The 27466-nt window shown below is 38.1% G+C and overlaps 1 protein-coding gene and 1 long non-coding RNA gene across 2 annotated transcripts in view; one reads left to right on the forward strand and one right to left on the reverse strand.

Annotated features, from left to right (window-relative positions):
- LOC144456198 (uncharacterized) overlaps window positions 1-27466 on the forward strand; it is a 67826-nt gene that overhangs the window by 19342 nt on the left and 21018 nt on the right. The gene's annotated exons all lie outside the window — the stretch shown is intronic.
- On the reverse strand, window positions 6954-7805 carry LOC110209546 (brain acid soluble protein 1 homolog). The gene has a single exon (XM_020988202.1). The coding sequence runs from the start codon at window positions 7803-7805 to the stop codon at window positions 6954-6956; it is 852 nt and encodes a 283-aa protein (XP_020843861.1).

A 27466-nucleotide genomic window follows, 5' to 3' on the forward strand; every position in this document is an offset into this window, starting at 1 on the left:
AATGAACTGGAAAGCCCCTTTGAGCTTGAAATCTTGTGAGTTTATTCTCTTGGCAAATGCAAGTCACTAAAAGTCTTTGAGCAAGGCAGCAACGTGATAAATGCATTTTTTCAAAAAGGTTAATCTGATGGTGGGGAGGATACATTGGAGCAGGGAAGGACCAGAAGCCAGGAGAGAAGACTGCAGGGATATAGACATGACGTGATAATAAGGAGTGTGATTAAGGAAGTGCAGGCAGAAAAGCACCCCTTGGTCAGGTGAGAAGCTATTTTGTCGTAATATTTTTTACATCCACCTATTTTGCCTTAGTTTAAACTTGTTTTGCACTAGAATGTGCCCACGTTGTTTGAACCATCTGTTTAAAATTTTTGATAGTTCTGTCTTTTGCATCACCTTCACTTTTGAACATATACCTCTCTTGTTCCCTACTGAGAAAACTATCTCTGAAAGCAGGAAAAAGGAAGATGAGAGAAAGGAGGAAAGAAAGGGAATGGAAATAAAGTAGTTTGGCAAAACTAACCAATACATCAAGCAGGTCTGAGAATGCAATATTCTGCCCCTCTAGTTTTCCACCTCTACAAAGAAAGGAGGGAATTGCATTTTCTCATCAGTGCTTTAGGGACTAACTTGGAGATTATAGTGACACATGATTCAGTTTCTTTTCATTTGTTTGTTTTTCCCTTTACATTGCTGCGGTCATCATGTGTAATGTTTTCCTGGTTCTGTTGACTTCAGTTTGCATCACTGCATGCAAGTATTCCCATGCTTCTGTGAATTCTTCCTAACAATCGCTTTTTGTGATTCAGGCATATTATTAGCCATTCTCCAATTAACTTTGTTTCCTTGAACCATCTATTTTGATTCCCTGCCCCGTGGCCCCATTTTCCACCTCTGTTATCTAACCACCCTTCCTTGCCACTGCCAACACTTGCTTTAAAGGGGAATTGTGCTGCTCTTGATAGGCAGATAACTTATAACAAAGTCAAGGTCAATTCCCCAGGGTATTTGGCTTGAGAGAAGGACCTGCAGATAGTTGCCACAGAGGTGAGAGATGGAAGAGTAATTTAGCTGCAAGACACAGGGAAGATTTTGCAATTGGAAAAGTAAAACAGGGAAGCTTTTCCTTGCTTCCACACAAAAGGCACAGATTCCCTCACATCTGACCGTATGGTTTTAAGAAGAATTCTTAGCTGTAATGTCTTATGTTCTAAAAAAAAGGGGAAACAAGCCTTCTTAACATTCGAAGTAGATGTGACTAAGATCACTCTGGTCTTTGAAAAATCAGTAAACATTACCCCAAAAAAGATTCTTATGACAAGCTCTATTTTACAAATTGAAAGATTTCTTACCTTGCAAAAGTCTTATCTAATTTCTAAACTGTATCCTACTGGTTGTTTTCTTTTTTAGTCATGTCTGACTCTTTGCATCCCATTTGGGGTTTTCTTGACAAAGATCCTGGAGTGGTTTGCCATTTCCTTCTCCAGTTCATGTTACAGATGAGGAACTGAGTTAAACAGGGTTAAATGACTTACCCAGAATCACACAGCTAGTAAGCCTCTGAGATCAGATTTGAACTCAGGGAGATGAGTCTTTCTGAGACCAGGCCCAGCACTCTATCCACTGAATCCCCTAACTGCCCAAGTTGTCTTCTTTGTATCCTTAATATCTTCTCCAGGACATAGAAGAGAATTTCTAAACCAGTGCACATAGTATAAAAAAGCAAAGACAAGCTATGTTCTTTGAAACCTCTTCTCCACTTACAATTTAAGTGACCACAAAAATGCATCCTCCCATTTTCCAATTTCCCTTCTATTCTTGTTTTTATCTCTTAATTTATTCCTTCCTTCTTCCTCCTAACTCAGAGTAATGAATGGGTAGACCAGATAGTCAGAGTTGGTGAATTTGAGCTTGAGGGGAATGAAAGAGAGGTATCAAGATACAAGAATAACTGACATATATAATGTACAATATATTTAAATTTTATAACTTATATATATATAATATACATATAATAGTTATAAATATGAAGTTTATATATAAAGTTATATATAAAAAGTTTATATGTAAAATATGTTATATGTAATGTAAAAAGTTATATTTATATTTGTTATAAAGTTATATACGTATGGTTATATATATAACTTTATAACAAACATATAACTATATGTTATATATAATTATATATAGTATATTTGGTTATATATATTTATATATAAACACTTTAAGGTGTTTTATACTAGATATTTAACTTTAAAGTTTGTAAGGTGCTTTATATATTTTCCCATTTAGGCCTCATAATAATCCTGTGTGGGCTAGGAATTTTTATTCCCATTTTAAAGAAAAGGAAACTGAGACTCAGAGAAGTTAAGGGACTTGCCTGTGATCACAAAGGTAGTAATAAACATTGGTGGAATCTTAGTCAACAATAGTCAACAGACGTTTATTAAGATCTTATTGTATGCCAAGCACTGTGCTAAGCTCTGGGGTACAGAGGCAAGCAGGGGAGGTACCCAGTGGGGGATGGTGGAAGAGCCAAGGAAGTCCTAAGTGTGTGCTGCTCGGTAGGAAATGAGAGGACATCTGAGGAGATGTCAGTCCTATTTCTTATGCTTAAATAAAGCAGATATTCCTGATTAGCAGTCCAGCATTCTGGCCACTCTGTCATACTGTCTGCAGATGGGAGGGAAGAGGTTGGCAGATGTGGGCAGAAAGGTAGAGATAAGTCTGTTCATTATCTCTTGAATTAAATGTAATGCCATAAAAGACCCTTTTTTCTCCCACTTTAGATTCTCATCCCCATACCAAATCTAAGTCAGTAAGGCCTAAAATAGCTTATTCCTCCAACTGTCTGATTGTGATACAATCTACATTTAAATCTTAATTGCAATGATTAACTTATTAATGTGGGAAAAAAGGATTTCCTTAGAAGTCTGCTTGATAAGTGTCAGGTATTATTACTGAGTCAGGTGTAAACACCTTCAAACTCTGCTTTAAATAGGTTGTCCTTGATACTATAAGGTGAAGATTTTTAATGGCAGGTTTCATCCATTATGTATTATAATTTCTAATAACAACTTTTTTGGCCTAAATATTGTCATTCTGCTAAACTGGAGTTAATTTTAAGCTCGATGAATGGATTTAGATATTTGTAATTCCTTCCACATTCTAGATAATATAAGATACTTCATTCATTATATTCATTCCTATTTGGCATGATGCAAATTCTTCAAATATGGGGAAGATAAAGAAATAGAAACAACAGAAATAGAAAGATGGGACTCTGAAACTAACACAGATCCTATGGGTTAGGTCAGGTACAATGATTTTTTCAAAACATTTCAAGAAATGGACCTAATCATTTTTAATTCTCACTGACTGTATCTATAACCATCCCATCTGCTTAGGACTTTTGTTAGGGTAGCTAGCCCAGTTTGTTTCAGACTTCTGCTAGTATTTCTTTAAATTCAAACTACAATTCAAGTCATCACCCTCATGATGGCATTGGTCCTCTTCAAAGAATGCAGGACAAACAACATTTTACTGACCTTCAAAGATTTTAATGAGTAACTGAAAAAGTTTTTGATGAGTCTTGAATCAAATTCTAAGGCAAGAGACATACCTTAAGAAATCCCTTTTCCATAGGTTTGGGATAGTTGCCGATAAAATTGCTATAGAGGAGGTGGCTTGCCTGAGGAAGAAGGTTGGACTAAAGGTAGTTCGAAAATATCTAACTGCCTTATCTAACTAACATCAGAAAAATGTAGTCTCTGGTGATGGGTGAAATAATAATAATTACTTAAACCTTGGAAAAATGTTAAATGTCTTTCTGGGTTCTAATATCTTTTCTTCTTAGGTCACAAAGCAAGTTACAAACCACTCCTTTCTTATCTTGCCATGTGTCACCTTCGTGAGACAAATAGGCTTCATTCCGTAGAGAAGGGGCTAGCCATCCCCACCAAGTGCCAACTGACTGACAATCCCAGGGCAGGTAATCAAGCCTTTCTGAAGTAGTAATATACCTAGCAGAAGAAACAGAAGACAGCATGTACCAGATGAATCAAACCACTACCACCATCTCTTCAGACATTGATGGAGACAGCCCAGGATACTGAATCCAAGACCCCTGTGAATAGCAGCATTGTCTAGACCACTGATTTGCTTCCAGCCCAGCCCCCCCAGCCATCATTCAAAGAAACAACCCTTGTAGAGATGTGACCAGGCAAGTGATTCTTCTGTCCATGTCTTATCAGTATTTATAATAACTGAAGACATGGAAAGGATAGTCTTTGCTATCAGAGTACTTGGCACTGTCAAATGGTTCAATATCAGAAATGGACATGATTTTTCCAACGGAAATAACATTAAAGGAACAGCTAGGTGGCATGGTAGATAGAAGGTTGGGCCTCTAGTCAGGAAGGCTTGAGTTCACATCAGACACTTAGTGGCTGTGTGATCCTGAACAACTCACTTAACCTTTGAGTGCCTCAGTTTCTTCACTTGCAAAATGGGGATAATAAAATAAATAAATAAAATAATAAAACCTACCTCCCAGGTGTTTGCAAGGATCAAATGGCGTAATATTTGTAAAGAGCTTAGCATAATTCCCAGCACATAGTAGGTGCTACATAAATGTTAGCTATTATTATTTTTACTTATTATTGAAGATATATTACCATTTGCTTTGTTGCTGTATCCTAACAAAAATGGGATCTTTCTATCTTACTGATAGTTGAAGCCTCCTGTATGTGTGTCCTCCTAGTAGAAAATGAGCTTCACAAAATCAGGGACCTACCTGCTTTTCTAATTGTATCCTTAGTTCTTAGCACAGTGGCTGCCATGTAGTAGGTACTTAATGAATACCTTTTTTTCATTTATTCATTCATCCTCATCCATTCATTAATTTTATCCAGTTGATTCATATTTAAAATTCAGAATTGCAGAGAAACAGTATTTAGGGCAGGGCAAGTGCTTGCCTTTAGGCACCTCTGAAGGATTATTTCTACCCTGTATGAGAGGAGAGTGGTTGTACTTCTCTTTAGCATCAGCCTTTTAAAGGAGACAGAGCCCAGGAACATCCTGTTCCACCCCCAACCCAACCCCCTTCCCAAAGATATCCTCCTTCTTGACCTGGCTGAAACATCTAGCTTCTTACACCTGAAAGATAATGGATTGGACTCTTTCTGAAAACCTTTTCAGCCTCCACACAAAGGATTTATACACCAGATATAGAATAATTTGAACTAAATCGTAGAGACAAGAGGACAAAAAAGTCCTGAATAGGCAGAAACCTTAACAATTTTAAAAGAGGCAGCGATATGCTGATAAATGTTTAACAACTAGTTCTCTGAAAAGGAAGATATGTACAACGTATGTTTAAGTTTAATCTGCATTATGCCCATTCTCTCTCTCTTTTTAAGAGAAGACTATCAATAAAATATTAAATCAAGCCATGATTGGTAGCAGTTACTGATTTGTGGGGTATAAATGCTTGTACTGAAAATTTAACAATTGGCTCCTGGTTTGAGAAGATTCTAATGCACTCATGCTTAGAGGGCTTACTCAATGCTGCAACCCCTTCCCATTCCCCCTACAAGCCTCCTATTCCTCCCAAAGTGGGGAGCACAAGTAGCACACAGGCTTGTGCTGCCCAGCAGGGACTTCGTAGGACCAAAGTGACTCTGCTTAAACACACCCGTAAGTTCCCTATCCCACCTGAAGCAGCAGGTGCTGACTCTGCCCAGCCATGTGCAAGGGAGAAAACAGAAGGAGGATTCTGCCAGAATGAAAAACATGCCTGTGTAGGAGGATGCTACAGACCTATAGGAAAGGTGATGAGAAACCTAGCTAGGACCAGTTCTGTGCCTCCAAAGGTAGTGACTCAGCTTAAATACTGCCCTTTACTTCAAAAGAAACAAGTGACTAGCCAAATGGGGGGGGGGAGAGGAAGGACAGTGAAGGGAGGAATCAGGTATGCTGAAAATCTATTGCTTTGCGACTGGACTATCAGCCCTAGGGTGGGAAATCCCAAGCCTGCAATACTCTGCTTGAAAACCTCTGCTTCTTCCCCTAACCCCTAATAAATGGCAGATATGAACCGTTCAGCCACATCACATAAAAGAAAGGAGCAGAGCAGAGGAAGAAATTGGGTAGATTGAGTACTTAGCCAGATGTCTGTGTCTGGCCCGAGGGAAAACCATTTGGAAACCTTGAAGGACCAGTCCCATGCCCCAGTGATTACTCAAAGCAGAGACCCGGGTTTGCAACTTCCAAACCCCAACTGAAGGAAGCTGAGTCAGCCCTGCACTCCAGTCTGGAAGGAGGGTGATGGTTCTATAACAGTCCAGAAAATGTTTGACAGGGAATACGAAAAAGAGGCTAAAACATCAAAGATATTCAATCAATAATGCGACAACCAGCATTTATTAAGTACTTAATTTGTGCTGGACAGAAAAAACCTCAATGAACTTCTAGCATACAAACTGATAAACCAATAGAGAGAATTCTAAAAATCAGAAATGAAAATGAGTAAAATGGCAAGGAGAAAGTACAGAATAATTTGCAAATAGCATATACTATATGTATATAATATTTTATAGTGTTATGTAGAGCCTGATGAAAAGCAGAACCCTATGGATACTCATAGATCATGAAAGAAACTCAAGAATAATTAAAAAAAACTCATAAAAGACACAATCAGGATAAATTTAGGTCAGAAATTAGAGCTCTTAATGCAAAAAAAAAATGGAATAGTCAAGACAGCATTAAAAAACAATGAGCAAAGTAGGGAAAATTGAATCCCTGATGGATAATCACATTTCCCTAAAGAAATGAAAGAAATAAACTTTTTTGGTGTGTCGTGGACCCTTTTGAGCTATGGGCCCATTTGCAGATATTTTTTGTTTGTTTTTAAGTGATTATTATTATCATTATTTTTTTTCAATAGGTTGTCCATATTACTCTTTTACTGCTATGGTTTGATCCAAATTGGTGGTGGGTGCCTCAGAAGGTTTAACCTCTTCTGCTGGGGCTGCAGGTTCCTGGGCCTTAGGTGTAGAGCTAGGGTCTTCCTCTGCTGCTGGGGTCTCCTTGGAAGAAGATACAGCTTTGCTGCTGCTAGGTTTTGAGTCTGAAGCTGGAGCCACTTCACTTTCAGTTTCTTGGGTGACAGGAGCTATGGAAGCTTCAGTCTTTTTGGCTTCCCCTTCCTCTTTGCTCTTGTCATCTATTTTACTAATTGCCGCGGCTTCTGAAGACTGGGAGAACTTTGCCTCAGTGCTAGGCACTGAAGTCTTAGAAACATCACTACTGGCCGCTGGGGCAGAGGCAGGAGCCTGCTCCAGCTCAGTTTCCTTCTGCTGCTCCACCTTTCCATCAGGAATAGCCTCTGGTTTCTCAGGCTCTGATTTCAGAGCCTTTTCTTTGCCAGCCACTGCATCCTTCTCTGCTTCCTTATCTTTAGTCTTGTTAGCAGTGGCCTGGAAATCTTTATTCATCTTCTCCTCTTTGTTGTTCTCCTTCACATCTGTGATCTCTGCCACTGTCTGGGTTTCATCATTCTCCTTGGGAGTTTCTTCTTCCTGTGCACCAGCTCCTTCAGCCTTCTTGTCTTTCTCCTTGGCTTTCTCATTGTTTACATTGTACCACTTCTTCTTGCTAAGCTTGCCTCCAATCTTTGGAGTTCTGGATTTGTTCTCTTTTCTGCCCCTTCGGTGTATGTTCAGTGTCCTCGGGGAGCCTGGGGCTGGGTGGCATGATGTCTCTCCCTGGCTCAAGAGCAGAGACTCGGGTGAGTGAGGGGAGCCCATTGGAGCAATGCCTCTGCTGCTACTATTGCAGAATACTTTTAAATGCATCAAACAAAATACATAGGATTGCAAAGGAATCTAATTAATTGGAATTCAGTTATCAAAACAAATTATGAATTCAAGAAAAAAGTCAAAGAAAGATGAACAGATTTGGCATAAAAAATAATGATGTGGAAGATAATTTTGGTGAAAGAGATCTGGCTAAAGTCTCTTAGACATTTAATCCTAAGAATGAAAAATGCAGGCATCTTTTAAAAATGTCTACATTTCTTAAAAGGTAAACAAATTTGCTCATTGTCAGTCATTACAACTTGGTATGAATTAATTTCTTCCTAAAAGCTAGCATGAAGGAAACGTAAAGTTTAATAGGGGGAGGGAATCTATTGGGAAATAAGGAAAGAATAATTTTGAAATCTGGGACTCTGTTCTTGGTGGAACAAGAGATTCAGGGAAGCTGTAAAGTAACATAAAGATGGTGGAAACTTGAGAAGAGTGTGAGAGGGATGCTGGGGTTAGGATCATCAACATGTAGAAAAGAGATACAAAAAGGGGAGCAGAGAAGGTATAGAAAAAGAACTTTGGCTAATTCATTTTTTTTCCTCCTAGAAAGAATGGTGGATCTGGAGTCAGAGATCCTGGGTTTAATCTCTGTTTTTGCCACGGTATGATCTTGGGCAAATCACTTAACTCTCTGAGCCTCAGTTTCATCATCTGTAAAATGAATGAATTTGACTAGATGGCCTTTTCTTCAAATGATTATCCTATTATTCTATTCTAAATGACCTCTAAATTCTCTTCCCTATACACACACACACACACACACACACACACACATATGTATGTATATACATATATGTATATATATATATATATATATATATATATATATATATATATATATATATATTCTATATTATTTGAACCTTTCCTTTCAAGTCTCAACTTCTTCCCACTATGTGAGCCCACAGTCTGTAATTTGTCAGTTGGAAAAATGCTTAGGTTCCCAGAAGTCAAGGGCACTCATTTAGCAATATATACATGTATAGAAATTGAAATACTCTTACTTATGCCTCATTGTGGCACAGAAGTGACCCCAGCTTCTCAAAAGGCTGTGCCAGGGAAGCAGTAACTCTGGAAGACTCTACCAAGCTACAAAAGCCTTTCAGGACAGGCCCAGTGATGGTTTGCATTCTTGTTGTCTGAGGACCAGTTTAGTTAAGTTTGAAGAGTTGGCTTCAGGGTGATCACTTTTTCAGCCCTAGAGAGTCTCAAAGATCATCTACTAAGGTATAAAATATTTGTGGACTGCATCTTTGGAAGGAGAACCTATACCAGATCCATAAGGATCATTTTTCATATCGACTGAAAGCTTCCCAAAGTGTGCCCAAGGCAAGCAGCATGAACTGAACTCTCAAGTCAATTTTACAAAAAAAAAAAAAGAAAGTTTTAAGGGGTCATAAGGGAAGAAAAGGGGAAGCAATGGAGAAAGAGGCCCTGGGACACCTGCCTTCATGAGTAAAGACCCTGGGACTTTAGGAGTAGAAGCAAGGTGTGAGAGGAAGATGGTAGCAGCATCTGGACAGCTACCCATTTGACTCTATTTTTGCTAACTAGGTGTTAAGCTCAGTTGTTTCTAGGAGGAGAGAACCTTGGTTATTGGATCCTCTTTAATTTCAGTGCCCTCAGGCAAAGTCCTGGATAGGCCACTTTAGGAAACATCTCTGACACAAAATTATAGAACCTTGAAGTAATCAAATATATAAACAGAAAATAAGTCTATGGCTCAGGGTTCATAAAGACCAGATCCAGTCTTGGGAGCTGACCCAGTAAAGAACCATATTTTCTCTTTGGTTTGTTATGAGACAGCCAAGTGGCACTGTGGAAAGACCTGCAGTTCAATCCTGCCTCAGATACTTACTAGCTGTGTGACCTTGGGCATGTCATATAACCTCTGTCTGCCTCAGTTACTTCATGCATAAAATGAGGATAATAATAGCATCTACCCCTCTTGGTTTTTGTCAGTATAAAATGAGATAGCATTTGTAAAGTACTTTATAAATCTTAAAAGTCTACAAAAATGCTAGCTATTGTTATTATCCCACCACCCTGGAGTTTACTCTGGGAAAATCTCCAAAATAAATTTTAAGTGTAGCTATAGCCTAGATTTTCCCAAATATGAGTAACAGAGTCACTTAGTTCTCATGCAAGCCTTCAGTATAATAAGTACATACCAAGTAAGAACAGCCTTTATATCACCCTGTGGAAAATGCAGAAGGTGCAAAAAGCTCACAGAGTTTCATCAACAGTATGAAAAACACATAATCAAAGGATTCACAGAGCTTTCACTGTTCCAGGAGTCCCTTTCTGACTCAGCAGAGACCCTCTCAGGGCTTAGATTCCTCTACAAGGGAAACTTTTTTAAGCTACTTAACAGAAATACCTCTTCTATCAAACTATTGCTGTTTAAGGAATTCATTGTAATAGTGGAGAAATGGCAAAGTGTAGATCTTTTGTTACCCTTTCCAACCACCTTGAAGAAACTTTAGTCATTCTGCTACAAAAACCATGATCGTGATCCAGTTCTTTCCCCAAGGTTAACACTTCTCAGGAACTATCGAGGCAATCCTTTTCTTTTTCAAGATGCCTGAAGATAGAAACTCTAAAATTTGGAGTTACTTGCAAGGTAACCCCCATGGCTGAGGCCACCCAGGAAATCTCCCATTTCTGGGAAGTATGCTAGATTCTGAGACCTCTCTAGGATATTAGGATTTTGTCCTCTGCATCTCTTTGTTTACTCTGGAATTTGGGGTTTAGGAGATAGTATCATTCAGGAGAAAGAATACTGGTTCTGAAGTCAGAAGATCTGAGTCCACGTCTTACCTCTGACACTTAGAACCTGTGTGACCTTGGACAAGACATTAAGAATGAGGGGATTGTACTAGATAGCTTCTGATGTCCAGTTTTAGCTCTAGCACTGTGATCTAATGTCTTATATACTTTTATATTGCTGCTCTACATTCATTTTGGGATGGTTTTCTGTCTGTTTGTGGAGGAAACCTGGAAAGCCTGGAAGTTTCTGACCTACTTCGCCATTTTCCATAATCTTTCTTTCCACAAACTAGCTTTCAGGTGACTTTCAATTACATGTCTACCTCTATCATTTACTTCTGCTAAAAAGTCACCATCAACTGCTCTAGGGGGAAGAAAGGAATAAATCTCTTACTCACCTTCCCTGGAAGAAAGGTACAAATGAAAAGACTGAAAAGGAACTAAAAAGGACCTAGTTGTTCTGTTGGACATTGGAGAGGATCAGCTCCTCCTATAATTCTGTTCTGCGTCCTAGCTATCTAATCATCTTGGAGGTAGCCGCAGTCACTAAAGACCAATAAAGAGCTGTCTGTGTCCTCTAAATTTTAGAGGCTAAAAGAAGGCACCATTGGATATGTCCATGCTCTCCATGGGAAACTGCCTTTCAGGTGCCTCCAGACACAGCCTGTTGCCCATCAAGTTAATTGTAGTTTACCAAGTTGATCAGAGACCCTTTGATCCCCAGCCCCTTCCTTTCCCCTTACACACAGAAACCAAAGTATAGAAAGGTTTCTGTCCTTTGAGATGAACACAGAGAGAGAACATTGAGTTCTGATGCAGAACCCATTCTTGTGTTCACCACATAGAAATTTACTAGCACATCTGTTTTATTCATTTGTTCATTTATTTATCTCTGGACTTTTTAAAAAGGACTGAACTGGATTTATATTTTATTTTATTTTTGTTCTGCTCAAGTCTGGTAAATAAGGCATAAGGGCTACTGCTTGGTTGACCTGTCTGTCAAAAGGCTTATTTCATACTCTCAGTCCATTTAAGCCCCAAGATGGATCATTTGGACCTGGCCAGTAAGTGAGTTTCTGGTTTAACTAAATGTGTAATCTCTGCAGAAGCTCTTCATAATTCTTCAGAGCTGCACTGGTGACATTTCTTATTTTAACAGCGTCAAATTAAGACCAATTTGTTTTACTTCATTTCCTTGTTGTGTACAGTTATGGGTTCTTCCAGCCTCCTTTTGGGAAGTTAACCCACAGCAGGGAGGCACTTGTCACAAGGTGACTTTATCAGCAGTAGTTTCTCCTCAGTGATAGAATTGGCTCACCTGCCAGCTTCAAATGGCTTCCCCCAAACGAATAATGGTCACCTCCCACCGAGATCTAAGGCAGCCCCCTCCATCTTGGAATCTGGCCAAAACGAAACTGCTGTGATACAGAGCTAGGCACTCTGCTACAGTCTCTGATGTGGAAATGGGACTTTAAAGCGCTCAGCAAATCTTCCCTAATTTGAGCCCCTCTTATATAAGCTATAGTCTCTAGTTATAAAAGACCAATTTGTTTGTTTTTTACAACACAATGCTAAGAGATAATTTGGTAGGAGGAATTTTGAATGGGATACGGATTTCCCAACTAGATTCATACATTAATATAAACATTATAGCAATAGGATTAAAATTTCAATTGTTTAGAAATATTAAGTTTCTTGTCCGTAGTTATACATTTGGTACCAATAAAACACACACACACACAGAGATTATGTCAAGCGAGATATATATATATATATACACACACACACACACACACACACACATACATATATAGTTAGATTAGATATGTAAATATATGTTTGTGTGTAAAAATACATACACATCCAACCCACTCACACATATATAGTACTTTCCAAATTTTAAAGCAAGATATGAATGCTATTATTATTATTATTGTTGTCATTGTCTTATAAAAGTGCCTGAAAGATTAAGTAACTTGTCCCTGGAGAGCTCTCTGACCTGAAACTCTTCTTTCCTGATTGGTGGGTATCTTCATCCTCAGGGCCAACATTTTAGGAAGGACACCAACCAGCTTGGCCTCATTTACACCAAGACACACTCTCTCTAGACTCCTATCCTTCTACTTCTCCCCCTTCTCCTCTTTCCCTTCAGCATTGTCCTCTGGGAGTACCTTCCTCTTTCCCCTTCTAGCTCTTTTATGTTCAAGAACTGCCTTGCTTGCTTGTATTTGTGTCTTCAGTACTTAGTATAGTGCCTGGCATATAGTAAGTGCGTAATAAATGATCCATCTATCTATCCATCCATCCATCTAGCTATTATCTAGATAGAGAGCTAGGTGGTTTAATGAATAGAGCAAAAGGTCTGGAGGCAGAAAAACCTGAGTTCAAATCCAGTCTCAGATACTTTTTAGCTGTGTGGACCCTGGGCAAATCACAACCTCTGTTTGCTTCAGTTTCTTCATCTGTAAAATAGGACTAGTAATAGTACCTACCTCCCAGGGTTGCTGAGATAATAATTGTAAAGTGGTTAGCATAATGACTGGTCCATAGTAGGTACAATATAAATGTTACTTATTATTCTCTGTCTCTCTCTGTCTCTGTCTCTCTCTGTCTTGGTCTCTCTGTCTCTGTCTCTATCTTTCTGTCTCTCTGTCTCTGTCTCTGTCTGTCTGTCTCTCTCACTCACTAAGGGGTCTTATCTATAATAATCTTTGAGAGTTGCTTGGGACTCAGAGACATTAAATGACTTGTCCATGAGGACACAGTATTAACTTTTCCATAACTTAGCATCTCAGAAAGTTGCCTGAGGCTGAAAAAGGTTCAGTGATATGCTCATTTGTGGTTTTATAGCTAGTTAAGTGTCAGAGGCAGGATTTGAAGCCAGGGTGTCCTGACACCAGGCCCAGCATTCTATCCACTTGGTCAGGTTGTATGGTGCTAATGGCTGACAGTTTAGAAATGGAATACACTTGGCCTGAGAATTTTTTAATGCAGTTTCAAGCCAATGTGATCTTGATTTGTTGTGCAAATATTCTCAATCATGGTTGCAAAAAACCTCCTTAATTTAATAACTGAAAATCTGGTCCCCTATAAATTTCACTGCCTCAAGTAGAATGCTTTCACTTGTTGCAATCCATTATATTGGATGCATGATAAACTTATCTTCTCTAAGAGTAATTTCCATGACTTGAGAATCTAGTTTTGGGGGATCCTTCTCTCCATTTGGTCTAGTTGCTTTTCATCTCGGTAGTGACTAGTTTCAGGGAATTTCAGCATGTTTGAGATCCAAATTATAGCGATATGCACGCATAGTTCCCATTAGTGTCAATAGGCATTATGCACAGTGATGGGAGAATAGACCCCATATGTTTATGAGAAATGAATGATTTGAAGCATCTGTGGAGCATTCTTAAAGGCAACTATCACTGCATGCAGTCCCAGAAATGATTTCTGAAAAAAAAGATAGAGAATTTCCGCTCATTATGGAGACGTTCAAAACAGAAGAGCTTATCACCAGAACTATGGCATGTGCAGCATATTTTTATAAATAACAGGCTGCATCATATGCTTCTGTATGGGAAACAGTCATTTTCCAATATGGATCTCTCCACTAGCTGCCTGTGTACATATATGCTGCTGTCCTTCAGATGCCAAAGGATGCTCTCCTTGATCTTGTCACTACTTCCTATGTTTGAGATGCTGCCCACATGCCCAAACTGATGCATGTCAGTCATAGCATTTGGCAAGTTTCATTCTATGGATATAGATAGAATAGGACTCAAAAGCACAGAGCATATCTAGTGCTCCTGGGGTCACTGATGTATCATAGTGCTTAACTGCTTATCATTTTGAGTTCAAATTTCCTTTTTGAATGGATTGTATAACACTCTTTTAAGTCCAAAGGTTGCCTCTTGAACGGCTCATTATCAGTGTGGGTAAGGCTGATAAAAACAATTGGACTATTAGCATCCCAATGGATACTTCATATTTAGCTAAAATTGTAATCCTTGATAACATTTTATTTTATAAGGGCTCTGTTTTAGATAGGCATAGAAACACAGATTTGGAGCTGGAAGGGACCTGAGATTCCACCTCACTCAGCCTTTTCATGAGGCCCACAGCTGTTGAGTGAATTAACCTGGGGTGCTCCAAGCTATTTAGTGGCAGAGATGAACCCAGGTCTTCCTTATGGCAAGTCCAGAGTTCTACCTGTTATACATTGACACCAGTAAAAGTAAAATCATATACATATGTCCTGTTCTTATATGAACCAATGGATTAGATAACAAGCATCTTCCAAATGTTTGACTCTGGTAGGGTCCTCAAAAATTTAGGTAATCATTCTCTTCACCTTCAGGCAAGACCATAACAAAGATACTAAGAAAAAAAAATGAATTGATTAAATACCCACAAAATATGAAGGTATTTGCCATCTCTTTGTACTCTCTGGGTAATATGCCAGTACCATAGCTACTTTCCCTGATTAGATTTTGAAAAGTCTCTGGACAACTCCCCAACCTTTTGCCATAGTGATATCAACATATACTTTGGCCCTTGGAAGCCATATGAGAAAACTGTACCAGGCCTAGTTGAGATTCCTTTGGAGCTCAAAATTACTTGATCTCATTGAATCTAAAGAGATAATTACACCAGAATATTATTTTCCCATGGGCAAATATTCCTTGGTGTTTTAAGTTTTCTTGTTCCAGGGGAATGAAGTCCTTTGGATACTAATAGTCCAATTTAACCCTTCCAAGGCTCTATTCACTTCTAGAAGAAGTATTTACTCATTTATTCCCACAGAGCAGTTTCTTCTCTGTAGGAGCATGGTCATTAGAGTTAACATTAAGCAAGTACCAAGTCTGTGCCAGATGCTGTTGAGAGTTTAGAATTACATTCTCCTATAGCCAGCTCCAAACCTAAGGGCACATCTCAGCTCGCCTTGCTATAACTCAACAAGAATGTTGCACAGTTAAAGCCCATTGTTTCTTTCCCCCACATGTAGACCCAGGATGGGGAAAGAATGCTGCAGATGTTTAAAATGTGGACCAGCCATACATTTGCTATTGTAAGAAAGTCACAGATTCCTATAAACAGTGTGTCATTGTTTATATGTAGATAAATGTGGTTGACATTTTACTAGGATTTTTGGTTTTGATTCTTCTTTTAGTAAGGTTCTTCTTAACTTTTGTTTATTCTTGGTGAAGCAAGTACATTAAATCAACCCACCATGAGGTCAGGTGCCTAGCTATTTCCTAGGGCAAACTCCAAGGAAATAGTTGAATAAAGGTGAAAGCACCACCAGGAAGCAAAACATATTGCCCATTAGAGTTTAAAGGAAGGGGGATTTGTTTTTCCTCCCCTCCCCAGGTGAGTTAATGTAATTATAGATAGAATCATAGATAATGAGGTGTTAATGTGTTAACGAGGTGTTAATAACCTGTTATCCCTTTAGGAAGCACCACATTCTCTCTCCTATTGAGTAGGAAGGGAGCAATGTGGTTGGATCAACAATAATTGGCCAAATTCCTGGGCGACCCTTAAAAGCCTCAGTCAGGCTGGAGTTGCTATAGCTAGAGTGCAACCTGGGAACATACCAGATTTCTGAGTGCCTCATAGAGTGTGACTCCCTTGCAGGGATGAAGGACTGGATTCTTCTCTTCTCTCTCCCCCATTCCCTTTACCCCCAAATGGCCATGGCATTTAGAAGCCAAGCTGCTTCACAATGGACCAGAGGACAAAGCTATGCATCTCCATTTCTTATCTATATAAGCCAGTCTTTTTTAAACCTCATTAAAGACTAATTAGACTAATTGAGGCTAACCCAACCCATAATAAACACACTGAGCCTTCTTTCCAGTTGAGAGAAAGGACTAAATGATAAAGATTAAAAAAACCCTGAAATAATAGAATCTTAGCGCTGAAATAAAACGTATAGATCATCTAGTCTAATTCCCTCCCTTTACAGATAAGATAACTGAATCATAGGAAAACAAAGTCTTCATGGGACAGTGGTGGAAGGAACCCTTCACTCATAGGCAAAAAACCTGAGCTCTGATGTTTGCTCTATGACCAAGGGCAAGTCAACCTCAATGTGCTTGTATCCTCAGCTAGAATATTAGGATAATAGTTTTACTACATAACTCATAGAGGTATTTTTAATGTTAAATTTAAAATACTATATCTGGATTGTTGTTACTACTTAAGGTTGTGGTTAGTTAGTAATGGATTAGAACCAGGTCTTGTAATTCCTCAAATCCATATCAGGATCTCCTTAAGGGCAGAGATTTGTTTGAAGGCTTGATATTATTTCATTTTCCAGCTTTATATTTCTAACACAATGCCAGGTACTTATATGAATATACTAATGATTTGAGACTTCATCTATGGTGCATCCAAAAAATAAGAACCTGTCCAACTCTTAGTAGAGTTGACGAAAGCTTCATAACATTAAATGACTTGCTCTTTTGTTGGGTGGGATTTGAACATAGGTCTTCTTGACTCCAAGTCAGACCTTTTATTTACTACACAACAGTGACTCTCAACAAGTAGGTACTTAATAAATAATATTTTCCCTTTGGATCTTACGTTAAATTTGAAATCCCATAACTAATCGTACTCTTTCTTCACCTCTGCTCTCATGCAAGAAGTAACCTGGACATGGAAGGCAGTATAGTGTTGTGAAAAGACTTCTGAAATTGGAGTCATGGGATCTGAATCTGAATCCCAACTCTGCTACTGACCACCTGTGTGATCTTGGTTTAGCCATGTCACCTCTCTAGGACTCAACTTCCTCGTCTGTAAAGTGATTAAGTTGGATTAAATGGCCTAATTTGGCCAACTCAAATTCTTAAGATTCCTACCATATCTAATGTGAAACCAGTTCAGATAATTTTCCTGCTGAGGGCTGATCTTAAGAGTGATAAGGGTTTAAGATCCAAGGCGGAGTTTGACCTCTGCCCAGGCTTTTACCTGAAAGGGCTCAATGATTAAGTGGTATGGCTCTCCAATCCCTACCTGATTAGGAGGTCCCTGAGACATTCCTTCTCACTCTTTGAACCTTAGATTTACACATTCACTCCTCTGTGCAGGTGGTGCCAAGGGGCCTGGGAAAACCTTGGAAAATACAACCTAATCTAGGAACCCTGATAACAAGGAAATGTATGTTGTCATGTCCTCAGCAGATGTTTTGGGGAGTATCTGACAGGGAGGACTCTTTGAAGTTAGGCTAGATTTTCTCTATATATCCTGTACCTTCAGATGAATAAACTGAGTCAGTAATGCTGCTCCACCTGGCCCATGTCTCAAGTTTATTTCATGCCTCTCTGTTTGGTGTACAATCTGGTTGCGGGCAACATTTTCCAAACTAGGAGCACAGTTAGGCTACTGGAGAGGAGCTTGAAACTGAAAGCCATGCTTCTGGGAAGCAGAATACATATGCTGACCATATATCCTTTTCCAAGGACAGTCTTAAATTTAAAGGAGTTAAGAACACTTTTTAAGAAATTTTGCCAAAAAAATTATCATTTGTCAGACCATGTTTCCTGGTTTTTAGTACTGGAAAATTGGTTCACTGTAGGCATGCAAATTGCGTGGTTTCTGCTGCCAATGGCCCCCAATCTAAGTAAAACAATTTTGAGGACTTGTTTTTGAGGTCTTCAGTGAGTTTAGCATCTAGAGAAACTGATGAAGGAAGAAGAGTATCAGTATCATGTGACTTAATGAAGGTGGCATAGCACTTCAATATGTTTACAACATTCACTGTGAAAACAACTGTGGAATGCTGGGGCTCTTTTATAAGAAGCTGGTGGTTCCTGATTGCAGGATGAAAACAGAAAATGTCCATTGATAATCTGAGGATTTCAAAGCAAATAAATTAATGAATGAATATTGTACTATTATCATAACTTTAAAATGATCAATTAAATCCAATTCAATTGGACAAGCAGTTATTAAATGCTCCTATGTGCCAAATATTGTGCTAGATTCTGGGATCACAAAGAAAAAAAAATGAAATAATACCTGCCTTCAATGGACTTTCATTCTACTGAGCAGGGTAGAGGGTGGCAACTTGTATCTATAGAAGTTAATTCAAATATATATGTGTATGTATGTATGTATGTATATACATACATGTGTGTATGTATACATATATATATACATAAACATATATATAAACATATATATATGTGTATATATATATATATATATATATATATATACATATATAAAACTGTAAACTAATAGAATGAGGGGAGATCCGATAACTGAGGGAATCAGGAAAAGCCTCTTGTAGGAAGTGATGCTAGGGATGAAACTTGAAGGCAACCAGGTGTTCTAAGAGATGGAAGTGAGGAAGGAGACCATTCCAGGCAGGGGATAGCCTTTGCAAACACATGGAAGTAGGAGGCATGTCATGTAAATCACTTGGGCTGGAATATAGATGGTAGGATAAGAATTACTGAGTTTTCTTTTAGTTTGGTAGAGATGAGTTCACAAAAATTTTGCATAGAGGCTAGCTTAAATGTTGAATGAAGGGAGACATGGGCAATTGAGATGAGCTTCATTCTAAGTGGACTATATTGATCAATCAACAATATTTATTAAGCACCTACAACAAATGTGACAGCACTGGGAATACAAAAAGAAATGTGAAATATCTAAATATAATATAATATGATTATATATATAACCTTGTCTTTTTAAAGAACTATTAAAGGGAAATTATTCCCTTTGCAGAATCACAACCCTGGATTACCTTGACTACTAAGTTCTTTTAAAACATTTAAAATTACTTTATTTATAAACATCTTTTAAGGGACACTGTTATTGTATAATGTGAGATAAACTTGCATACTATAATCCCTTTATGGCTACATTTAGCAAAATAATACATTACAAAATTCTTACATCCACCAGTTTCCATTATTGGAAACTCTATCCTTTCTTGAATGACATAGATTGTGTGTGTGTGTATGTTTACCTGCAAATTCATGCTTATATTTGAGCAAAATTCATAACAGAATGCGTGGAAAGATTCTTAATAGAATGTAAGAAAAGAGTATATCACTTAAAGGTATCGCATTTTTACTCTTACAGGCTAACGATTATATCCTTCCTCTAGAGGTTTTAAAGAAAATGATGAACAATTATCTTTCTGGTTTAAGTACTTTCATGCCTACAGGCAGAGGAGGATGAACTTACTGACTTCTATTTTTGTCCTATAGTTACTGTGTCACTAACAGCTAATAGGACAAAAAAATCCATCAGATAGTCTGTTAAACAAGATACATACTTTTTGCTTTTCATAAATGTAAAAAATGCATACCCAAATGTCTCATGTATTGGAATGAGTCATCTTTTAAAAGACAGGTACAATCCTGTGCTAAATGTCAGAGAATGTAGTTAATGAGGGTCCCCCTGTGCTATGATTACATCATTTCCTCTTGAAGCTGTGCTTCCCAGAGAATTCTTTTTTGGAAATTGTAGATGTGCCAGAAGCTCAAGTAATTAGCGATAAGCCTATGTCACCTGGGGATGGTCCTATAGCAATTCATGAAAGGTTCTCAGATTTTTCTCTAAGAACACAAATAGCTAGATAATTTTTTTTTTCCACTGAAAGCATACCTCTCCAATCCTATTTGCAGTTGAGGGATATTTAAGAGTGGGCCCTAGAAATGCCTACTTTAGCCAAAACAAAGAAAAATACTGTGAGATAAGAGGCAGAGACTGTAGTCTTTGAGAGACAACAGTAGCACACTGAGCAATGTTTTACACACACACACACACACACACACACACACACACAATCTGAATACACTACAGAGGAATGGTTATTAACTGTTTTGACAGTAGGTGTAAATCTACCCTTAACTTTATTAGCTTAGAGAAGGCTGCATGAAGTAAAGCTACTGCTGTTCCTGGACTTAATAAGTAAATATTCACCAAGTATGTAGTCATTGGGAAATCACAAATTACTGGTGCTTTTAGTGTATGTTTAGTCTAACTTGGGCTATCTGATGACAGCCTTCTTCTGTCAGGGAGCAATCTAGTCTACTGGCTTTCCTACAATACATACATAACCGCACTAGATTGTCTAGGAGCTCAGAAGGGCATTCCTACTTTATCACTATGTGTTGTTCTTGACTAATACACCCAGATCATTGGCCAGCCAGATGTTCCTTTGAATATCAATTCTCCTGTTAAAGGAGATAATATTCCAGTCATTATTACAATATTAAACACAAGTAAGGAAACATTCAGAGGATCATAGGTTAGGATCTGGAAAAGAACTTAGAGGAGATCTCATCCAATCTCCTCATTTTATAGATGACAAAACTGATGCCCAGAGAGGCTAGCAACTTGCATGAGGTATTAAAGGATATTAGTGTCAGAGGTAAGTTATTCCTAAAGTCACACATTCTAAAGAGGTATTAACATGTTCTTTTTTTATATCCTTTTGACAATGACTATGACAATGACAAAGGGCAAATTGTTATGTTAAGACTTGAAGTATCATTTATATTTCTGTTTTGCTTTAATGCAATTTTAGGGTCTCGTTAGGTATATGTAAAAGAAGTTTTTTTTAATTTTATCTTTTTTATTTACATTTTATTTGTTCAATTATAAGGCATTTTTTTCTTCTTTCCATATACTTCTCCCCATTGTAAAAGGAAAAGGAAAGAAAAAAAAAGAAAAAAGATAAAAGAAAAAAACTCTTTTAATTTGGTAGAGATGAGTTCACAGAAATTTTGCATACAGGCTAGCTTAAATGTTGAATGAAGGGAGACATAGGCAATTGAGATGAGCTTCATTCTAAGTGGATCCCCACATTGACTATGTTGAAAGATGTATGTCTCATTCTATATATTATTAATTCATGGTTTACTTGTTAGGTGAAAGATAGCATTATTCATTATGAGTCTTCTGGAATCTTGGCTGATCACTGAGTTGATCAGAGTCCTTAAGTCTTTCAAAAGTCTTTCGTTTTACAATACTGATGATATGGTATAAATTATTCTCCTGCTTCTGCTTATTTTACTCTGCATCAGTTTATACAAATTTTCCCAGCTTTATCTGAAACTATCTTTATTCCTTACTATACAATAGTATTCCTATCCATTCATATGTCATAATTTGTTCAGTTATTCTTTGGTCCTCCCTACCCCCAATTGTGGTAGAACGGTTTTTGAGCATATATGTTCAATGAGTTTAGGATGTCCACTTTACCGTTTAAAGTAAAGCAGTATTTATTTTCATTCTGCTTATTATTGCAAATGGGAGAATCCAAAATGTCCATCATTACATTATTATAAAGACTTTGTAATAAGAGGCAGGATGGCATAAGGGATAATAATCTGGCCTTGGTACTGGTTTCAAGTTTTGCTTGTCACACATCAGCCACTGACTGAATAAGGCACTCTGTTCCACAGGCACACCCGTGTGGTTGCTCTGAACGTCAAATGGTATAGTCATATTCTACAATCAGATCCATATCTAGTAACATGTTTGCCTGGAGCAAAAACAGTTAGGGTTGCAAGAGGGAAAGGTCAGTATCAAAGAGAATCTTTGAATGCAGGTGCAGTTGCATCAAGAGAAGGGGAGGTAGTTCTCTCAGAGATAAGTCCTCACCCATAGCAGAGTGGGTGAAGGGAGGAATTGCTTTGTATTTATTGTGAATGTAGTTTTTATTACTTTGAGTATATATATATATATATATATATATATAATATATATATATATATATATATATACACGGTTTCCCCCAGTGGAATGTAAATTTCTTGAGGTCGGGTTCTATTCCATTGTGTATGTTACTTTTTTGATTATGCTTACTTCACTTTGTATCATTTCATATAAATCTCTCCTATTTATCGCATTCATCATTTCTCACAACATGGTAATACTCTATTATATTTCACCATAATTTGTTTAGCCATTCCCCAATCATTGGCCATCTCTTTTGTTTCCAGTTTAGCTGCCATGAAACGTGTGCCTATAATTATTTTGGTATATATAGAGTCTTTCTTTGGTCAATAATGTCATTGGAGTGTATGCCTAGCAACAGAATCTCTCAGTCAAGGAGCATATATACATTTTAGCCACTTTATTTACATCATTCCAAATTGCTTTCCAGAATGGTTGTAGTAATCCACAGCTTTACCAACAATGCACTAATATGGTAATCTTTCCATAGCATCTCCAGTATTAATTATTATCATCTTTTGCCATTTTTGCCTATTACTAAGTATGAGGTGAAACTTTAAAGCTGTTTTCATTTACATTTTTCTCTTATTGATGATTTGGAGCATTCCTTTATGTAGCTGTTAATAGTTTGCAATTGTTATTTGAAAAGTATTTACTGATATCCTTTGACTTTGTTTATGTCTATCAGAAAGTACCTTTTGTTCTTATATGCACTTGTCAGTTGTCCATATGTGTTAGATGCCAAACCTTTATGAGAGATATCTGATATAAAGGTTTCTCTCCCCCCACCAATCAACTGATTTCTTTCTTATCCTAGATACATTAATTTTGCCAAACAGAGCTTTTGCTTTATAACTGAAGAAAGTGGAGCAATTATTTATTGAATCTGAGCAGTCCAATCAATCCAGGCACTTTCCCCTTCTGTAGGGGTTCCAGTGATTTTGTTTGTTCCAATAGAAGGTCAGCTAGATGAGCAAGAGGAGGGGCATCTAAGGTGCAAGAGCCTTGAGCCCCAAAGGAAATAAGAGGCCCAAGGACCTGAGTTCTAGATATCTCTTTTATAGATACAAGGCACACAATTCTGTCAACTTCACAGGTTGACATTTAAAGTAGAAATCTGGCTTTAATCTTTGACTCAGGAGCCAAAAAGTTAATGGCTGTGATTTGAGAAAACACTTTAAAAGAATAGGAAGAGGGACAAAGTAGCTTAGAGGAACATCAGAAGGTAAAATTATAGAATATCCGAGGTGGAAGGGAGCTTATAAATCAATGGAATGGAGTGGAAAAAAAGACTAATTTGAATGTCTGAGGAGCTGGGTTCAAATCCTCATTCTCTTTCTTGTTACCTGTGCAACTTCTGGCAAGTCACTCAGCCTTTCTAAACCTCACTTTCCTCACTTATAAAATAAGGGGGTTGTATTAGATAAACTCTAATGTCCATTCTAGTTTTAAATCTGTAGTCCTATCTCTTCACTTTATAGCCAACAATTTTTGGCTAAGAGTTTTTCTTTTCTTCATATTTTATTTTCCCCCAATCACATGTAAAGATAATTTTAATGTTCATTTAAAATTGTTTTGAATTCCAAATTTTCTCTCTTCCTTCCTCACCTTCCTTGGGATAGTAAGCAATTTAATATAGGTTATACGTGTTCAATTATGTCAAGCATATTATCATATTAATCATGTTGTAAAAGAAGACACAGATCCAGAGGGGGGAAAAACATGAAAAATACAGAAAGTGAAAAATAGTATGCTTCAATCTGCATTCAGATTCCATAAATTCTTTCTCTGGAGGTGGATAGCATTTTTCATCATGAATCCTTTGGAATTTTATTAGATCGTTGCATTGCTGAGAATAGTTAAGTCATTCACAGTTGATCATCATACAGTATTGCTGGCATTGTGTACAATGTTCTCTTGGTTCTGCTCACTTCACTTTGCACCAGTTCATATGACTCTTTCCAGTTTTTTCCTGAAATCTATCAGCTCATAATTTCTTATAGCACAATAATATTCCACTACACTGATATACCCCAACCTGTTCGGCTATTCCCCAATTGATGGTCATCCCCTCAATTTCCAATTCTTTGCCACCACAAATAAAAGCTTTGGGTAAGAATTTTAAAATCACAAAAGTGAATATAAAAAATTGCTAGGATGACCATCTTTCACTTCTTTCAAATATATCTACCATTTGGAAAACCTGAATCGGTCATTTCTTCTAATGTGTTGCCATATCTGTATGTTTCAGTGGCTTCTAAAGTAGGACCAAAGCCTAGTAATTCATCAATTAAATATTTCTATTGGTGGATATTTGCCTATTGCTTGATAGTGTTTTTAATGTGAGCTTAGCATTGTACAAAATATTTGTAGAGTGGTTTGGTTTTCAAACAAAAAAGAGGCAGTGTGGTGTAATAAATGGAACATAGGATTTGGAGTTAGTGTGACCTGAGTTCAAATTCTGCCTCCAACACTGACAAGCTCTAATCAGGGCAAATTCCTTAACCTCCCTGGTATCACTCTCCTCATCTGTATAATGAAGGGGTTTGATTTCACAAGTTCTAGCTTTCAGCTCTGGATCTGTGATTCTTTAAGACATCATAGGTCTCTGTCTTTAAGGGATTTTTAATTTACTTGGAAAGGTAACTCAAAATTAAGACATGACATTTAACTAGAGAGCACTTGCAGTATCCGTTCAAGTGCTAAGTAATCTTCAGTTAGCTCTTCTTCCCATGATGTCTCATCAGGGTGTGGAGGTGAAGGCTTGAGTTCTCTAAGGCTATAGCAGTAGCTTAGGTTCTCTCCAGTTGGCACTGTTCATGATGTGCCTTCAATGACAGACTTGTATGTTGAGCAGCCTAAGTTTAAAAAGATTCATCATTAGGTTGACTGCATAGTGGCAGAAGAAGAGAATGAGGAAGCTAAGCACTGATGTCCTTGGCAACTGTAACTATAGGACTTAGGAGAAAAACTACTTAGTGAATACAGGATATAGCAAAATGACAGGGGCTAAGTCAGCTGAGAAAGTTGACCGAAGCTGGGTATCCTCTCGAGCTATTGAAAGCTCATTGGAAGAGAACTAAGTCTGACTGCTCAGGGGTGAGATGTCTGGGCTTATTGCTCCCTAGCGCCATCTGCAGCTGAAGAGAGGGAAAACCTCTCAAAGATGACAGTTTACCTATCCTTTCTGGTTTGAAAAGAAGAAATACAGATTTAGTAACTGCTTTTCTGTAAGAAGAGGTTTAGCTTTGCTGAAGAGCTGTCTAGGCAAAAGAGAATCTCCTGTTATTTGGAGATCTGACTAGGGAAAGCCTGCATGGTCCTGTTGTTATCCACATTTTGAGAGACAAAAACCTTTCAGAACTTCAGAGAACATCTGAGGAGCTTGGAAATTCTCATCACTGAGAGAAAATAACGCTTTCCCAACACCCTGCAAAGAGTGTCTGACTGCCAAAAAGCTTTGTCACTGCCTCGGTGGCCCAAGAGCAGCAGAGAAGCAGCTTTGACCAATAGGAGAGCTGTGGACAACAAAAAGGGAGCAGATTTGCCTAGCAGGATATGTGTCTCAAGATCTCATCTGAAGGAACCCAGAACATCAAGTCCTGCTATCTTGATGTGTGAGTTGCCTTGGGCATATGAATAAATTTTCTTTCTCATGCACCTCCCTACTAGATTTCTCTAAGTGTGTTATTACTTACCCCCATTAACACTAGGTATATATGAGAGGAAAGTATAACCCAGGTTTATGAGTGGACTGGTGCATTTTTATTATTTCTGCTCTTAACTTCTGTTGAATAAGTGGCATGATTATTCTTACTATTATGTTATTAGTAAATGTTTTATGTTTAATGGTGAGGGATAAGGAAGATTTATTAAGTACCTATTATGTACCAGGCATTGTGTGAAGTGCTTTGCAAATATTACCTCAATTGATTCTCATAATAACCCTGTGAGATAGGTGGTGCTATTATGAACCCCATTTCACAGTTAAGGAAATTGAGGCAGGCAGAGGTTAAGTGACTTGTCCAGGATCATACAGCTAGCAAGTGTCTGAGACCAGATTTGAATTCAGGTGTCCGTAACTCCAAGTCTAGTACTCTATCTGCTATGCCACCTACCTGCCTTAAGAGTAAATGGTATCGGGGCAGCTAGGTGGCGCAGTGAATAGAGCTCTGGCTTTGGAGTCAGGAGGACCTGAGTTCAAATCCAGCCTCAGACACTTAACACTTACTAGCTGTGTGACCTTGGGCAAGTCACTTAACCCTGATTGTCTCTCAAAAAAAAAAGAGGAAATTGTATCATGGTGAATGATTTTGTTTAAATGGGAAGCATACCAGTGGGGGCTCAGGAGCTGTTGTGGTGAGTAATAGGAGTAATATTCTCCCTCAACCTTCTAGGAATACCAGAGGTTTTGATGTATCTTCCTCTGAGAATGTCAGGTCTGTCAGTGGAGTGCAGATTGGGTGAACAAGTCAGCCCAGAGAGCAAAAGTGAGGACCCATACCATGTCTGCATTACATATGCATATAAGGCAGAGATTGCCCAAGGAAAGATGACTTAGATGGTGAAAGACCTTACTGTCAAATAAAGATCAATTGAAGGGATTGGTCATGTTTAGCATACTAGGGTAATAGGCAGCTTTAGGAAATAATAGATCACCATCCCTTCTCTCCCCCCTCCCCGGCCCCAGTCAAGGTTCCCCCCCCCCGGGAACTCTGATGATCAATAATCAAACAAATGCTGAATGACCACTTTTATGGAAAGGATTCCTTTTCAGGGACGCGTTGGAATAGGTGGTCTCTGAGATCCTTTCTGACTGTGAGCATTTTATGATTCTGGCATCTAATAGTTTAAAGACAGGCAGCAATGAGGCTATGAGCAGAAAAAGGAAGCAAGTTTGAATTAACCCAATCCTGAACATTATCCTCATGGGTCACATTTCCACCTTTTACCTACTGATCGGAAACATCTTTTAAAGCATCGGTATATTCCAGGGCACTCTTGGCTCCCTGTTTCATGAGAAAGTAATAGTCTGGAATTAAATTCTTTGGATTTGGCTTGGAAAGTTCCCTATAATTCAGCCTTCCCTCACCCCCAACCCTCAAAGACAAAGCAGGGTTGTGTTT

Source organism: Phascolarctos cinereus, unplaced genomic scaffold (assembly GCF_003287225.1).
Source record: "Phascolarctos cinereus isolate Bilbo 61053 unplaced genomic scaffold, phaCin_HiC Scaffold_3;HRSCAF=262, whole genome shotgun sequence".
Taxonomy (NCBI): domain Eukaryota; kingdom Metazoa; phylum Chordata; class Mammalia; order Diprotodontia; family Phascolarctidae; genus Phascolarctos; species Phascolarctos cinereus.